Genomic DNA, 3,538 nt, shown 5'->3' with positions numbered 1-3,538 from the left:
GTGCCACCGCAGAGTTGCTTCAGGGAGGCGACCTGATCCCTGGAAATGGTGAAGACTTCGGTGGCAAGTGGTCCCTCGGGGTCACAGAGCATGAGACCAGGCAATATATCAGTAGGTTTAGTAGTCGGGTTCAGTAGTCAGCACAATATGAGGGTAGTAAACTTTAAGGGTAATAAACAATTACTCCCTCCGTTTATTTTTAGTTGTCGCTGAATAGTTTAATTTTGCACTATCCAGCGACAACTAAAATGAGACGGAGGTAGTAAGTTACAACATCATAGACCATCCCAATTGAACAAATACCTCATTTCACATGCATTTCACACATTACAAATTAAGTTCATACTGCTAGCTAGCAGTGCCACATCGCATGGTACATAGCTATATAACAAAACTAGCAGTCTAGTACAGTAGAAACAGAAATTATTGAACTAGAAGTAGACCTAATAGAAGTCCACACAAGCAAACATAATATATTAGATATCACAACTTAGGGCGTTGAAGAGTTAACATAAAGTCACCAGTCCCCAAGAGCATATATTATACATTACAAATAACATATAATTTCAGTTAATTTGTGTATAAATTTTGGTTTTCAAACCTAGGATCTGAAATAGTGTTTGAGAATTCAGGTTTCGGTACATCAGTTACGAGTTGGGATATTTCAAGTTTGGATAATGCCACTAGCAGCACCTAGCTAGAGTTTCGCATAAAGAAGCCGCCCTAGCTCCTTTATATTTTCAGCCCCCACGGTCACGAGCACGCGGACGTCGCCGGTGGCGGTGCCACCACCCTCATCGTTGATCAAGTGCACGAATCCGCCGCGGTCGGAGTCCGCCCGGGACATGAATTGCGGCGTTCCCCACCCAAAATCCGCGTCGTACTGTGACCTACCCAACCAGCTGGTAATATTGAGGTCCGTCTGTGGCAGGGTGCCTGTCGGAGTCCGTCTCTTGTTCACCTCGGCCGTCTCGTACTCGTAGTAGTCAATGGCGGAACGCACCAGCTCGTCATCCATCCGGTCGATGGCGCCCTTGATCCGGGCAGCGACGGATCCCAACGCCACCGTGCCAATATCCCCCGCCCGGCCAGTTGCGCATAGCCTGAACACTGCGTTGCCGAAGTAGTGGCTCGGGAGGGGCGGCCTCATCCGGCGCCGGAGGTCGGCAGGGAACAGCATGCGCACTTGAGAATCCGGTGGAAGGCGGCGCGCAACGCACGCGCACTGCCAGAGGAGAGCGCTCACCGCGCAAAAGGTGCTCGCGCCACCGCAGAGGTGCTTCAGGGAGGCGAGCTGATCGCTGGAAATGGTGAAGACTTCGGTGGCAAGGGATCCCTCGGGGTCAGAGAGGGTGAGCCGAGGCAGCAATGTCAAGAGCGCGTCGGGGTGGACTGTGGGTGGGGACCGTGCGCGGAGTAGGGTGCGGTCGTGGCACGGGAGCTCCACCGCCACGGCAGCACGGTCACCATGCTTGCAGAATGCCGACCATGTCTGAAAAAAGTGGAACGCACTTGAAGCGTCTGCGGCGGCGTGGTGGATAGCTGTTCCTAACACCACCCCTCCACACTTCAAGGAAGTCACCTGCCAGCCAGCCATCATAAGCACGCCATTAACAGGAGGACCCAATATATCTACTTTAGCAGACTACAGTGGAAAATATTAAAAGGCATGGAGGCAGAGAAAGTAGCGGACGACCTGTATGGCCATTATGATAGACGATGGCTCGATGAGTGGAATAAACAGCCTCCTCAACTCTGGCGATGGCTTCAATTTCTTGATGTCATCGATAGTGAGATCACCATCCGCGTGAGCGACAACAAAGAGTGCACCTTCGCCGTTGCAGCTGATCTCCGTCCTACCATTGTCGCTGTTGTTGCCGAGGCGGCCGGCGAGGGGGTAGAAGGGCACCAAAGCCTTGGCCATAGCCTTTTTGAGTCTGCCCACGTCGAAAAAATCAGCCGCGGCTACATCGTTGGAGCTGTACAAGTAGATCGTTGGGGTGTGGCCTATGTTGACCAGCAGGATGTCCAAGGAAGAGAGCCAGAGGCCCTTGCTTGGCGTCGGCTCGCTCGGCGCTATAAATGATGACTCTACCACCTGCACCTTCAAATCTATGGATTCCATCTTCTTCCTCCCACGAGCACACCAAGTGGTTTATTGATTGACCAGCAAACTGGATGTTACTAGTACTGCTGCAAATGAACAAAAGAGTGTCATTTCCTCAGTTGTGCAATGGCAGAAAGTGCCAGCAATCAGCCAAGAACTTAACCTTACGTACCTCAGCTGTGCGATGGCTGAAGGCGCGCCGAGGAAGGAGCGCTGGTTGGAGTATGGAGTTGCGGATTCACTCTAAACCGCTGTTTGTGTTCATCATTAGCGGCCCTTAAAATAGCCAAGAACAGGTTATGAGCAATGCTTTCCTCACGAACGAACTGCAATGCTGGAGTGGCTAGGAATGTGGCCACGAACACCGGGCATGCAGGACTGGCTGGGAATCATCAGGCCACGGTCACCATACATGCAGGATGTAAAACAGACTACCGTTGCCGTCGTGTACTAATTCTGACAGCCCCATCAGCCGGAACGTTTAAAATCGTGCAGGCTGCGTGTTGACGCCTTCTCGGAGCGTCAAATACTCAATAAGAACCGACGGTGGTGCTCTCTGGTCAGGCGCGGACGGTCCGCGGCCTGGGGCCGGACGGTCCGCGACCTGGCGTAGGGGCTAAGGTTTCCTGCTTGACGGTCGGACGGTCCGCGCCCTAGGGCCGGACGGTCCTCGCGTGCGCAGGGGCGGCGGAAGATCGCCGGCGGCGCCTAGATCTCACTCCCGGGAGGGACCCCGTCGGGGAGGAGCGATCCTAGGAGTTGTCTAGGCTCGGGCAGGCCGACCTAGACTCCTCTAATCGACGTAGAGTCGAGAAGAGACGGAGAATTTGGGGATCGAGAGACTAAACTAGAACTAGACTAGAACTACTCCTAATTGTACTGGAAATAAATGCGAATAGAAGTTGTATTGATTCGATTGATGATTACAAATCGGCCGTAGACCTCTCTTTTTATAGAGGAGAGGGCTGGACCCTTTACACGACTGGATTCCGAGCTAATTCCGCAAATCTAGCCAATAAACATAGCACAAAACTCGGAACCCTAAACTGCTCTGCGCATGCGCGGACCGTCCGGCCCACAGGCGCGGACTGTCCGGACCGCGGACCGTCCGGCCTCAGGGCCGGACCGTCCGCCCGCTCAAAATGGAGCTCAACATATGCCCCCTGCCTTTTGGTGGAGCTGAGCAAACCAAAAGCAACTAACTCGATGTGATTACATCGGTTCTCTTAGGCATCTTGCCACATAATAGGATGGTACTGTTTGAGAAAACGCCCATTCAAAGCCTTAGGCAAGTCCTTGCCTTGTAATGTTTGTAGCAAATAGGCGTTACCAGACATCACCTGTTTTACTTTATAAGGACCTTCCCAGCTTGGTGACCATTTTCCGAACTTCCGGTCTTTATTCTTTAGAGGCAGAATGGTCTTCCACACC

General features: G+C 52.5%; 1 protein-coding gene across 2 annotated transcripts; it reads right to left on the bottom strand.

Moving 5' to 3' along the window:
* Positions 1 to 291: 291 nt before the first annotated feature.
* On the bottom strand, positions 292 to 2,549 carry LOC103649769 (putrescine hydroxycinnamoyltransferase 1). Of its 2 annotated transcripts, none has more exons than XM_008675487.3 (3): positions 2,280 to 2,549; positions 1,697 to 2,193; positions 292 to 1,582 (listed from the first exon to the last, which is right to left on the bottom strand). In XM_008675487.3, exons 2-3 carry the CDS (start codon positions 2,123 to 2,125, stop codon positions 698 to 700), a joined length of 1,314 nt encoding a protein of 437 aa, XP_008673709.1. In that variant the 5' UTR covers positions 2,126 to 2,193; positions 2,280 to 2,549; the 3' UTR covers positions 292 to 697. The 2 variants fall into 2 exon arrangements, with proteins under 2 accessions (XP_008673709.1, XP_008673710.1); XM_008675488.3 differs by having other exon boundaries at positions 1,697 to 2,190.
* Positions 2,550 to 3,538: the final 989 nt, after the last annotated feature.

This window comes from Zea mays, chromosome 3, assembly GCF_902167145.1.
Source record: "Zea mays cultivar B73 chromosome 3, Zm-B73-REFERENCE-NAM-5.0, whole genome shotgun sequence".
In the NCBI taxonomy this organism is placed as follows: Eukaryota; Viridiplantae; Streptophyta; class Magnoliopsida; order Poales; family Poaceae; genus Zea; species Zea mays.
Note: the sequence above shows the minus strand (reverse complement) of the source record. Positions and strands in the feature narration are given on the sequence as shown.

What these genes read in the sequence shown, in the direction of transcription:
- LOC103649769 (XM_008675487.3), bottom strand. Translation starts at nt 2,125, where the DNA reads ATGGAATCCATAGATTTGAAGGTGCAGGTGGTAGAGTCATCATTTATA. An exon ending in CTATCATAATGGCCATACAG is followed by an intron (nt 1,583 to 1,696) that starts GTCGTCCGCTAC and finishes GCTGGCTGGCAG; the next exon opens with GTGACTTCCTTGAAGTGTGG.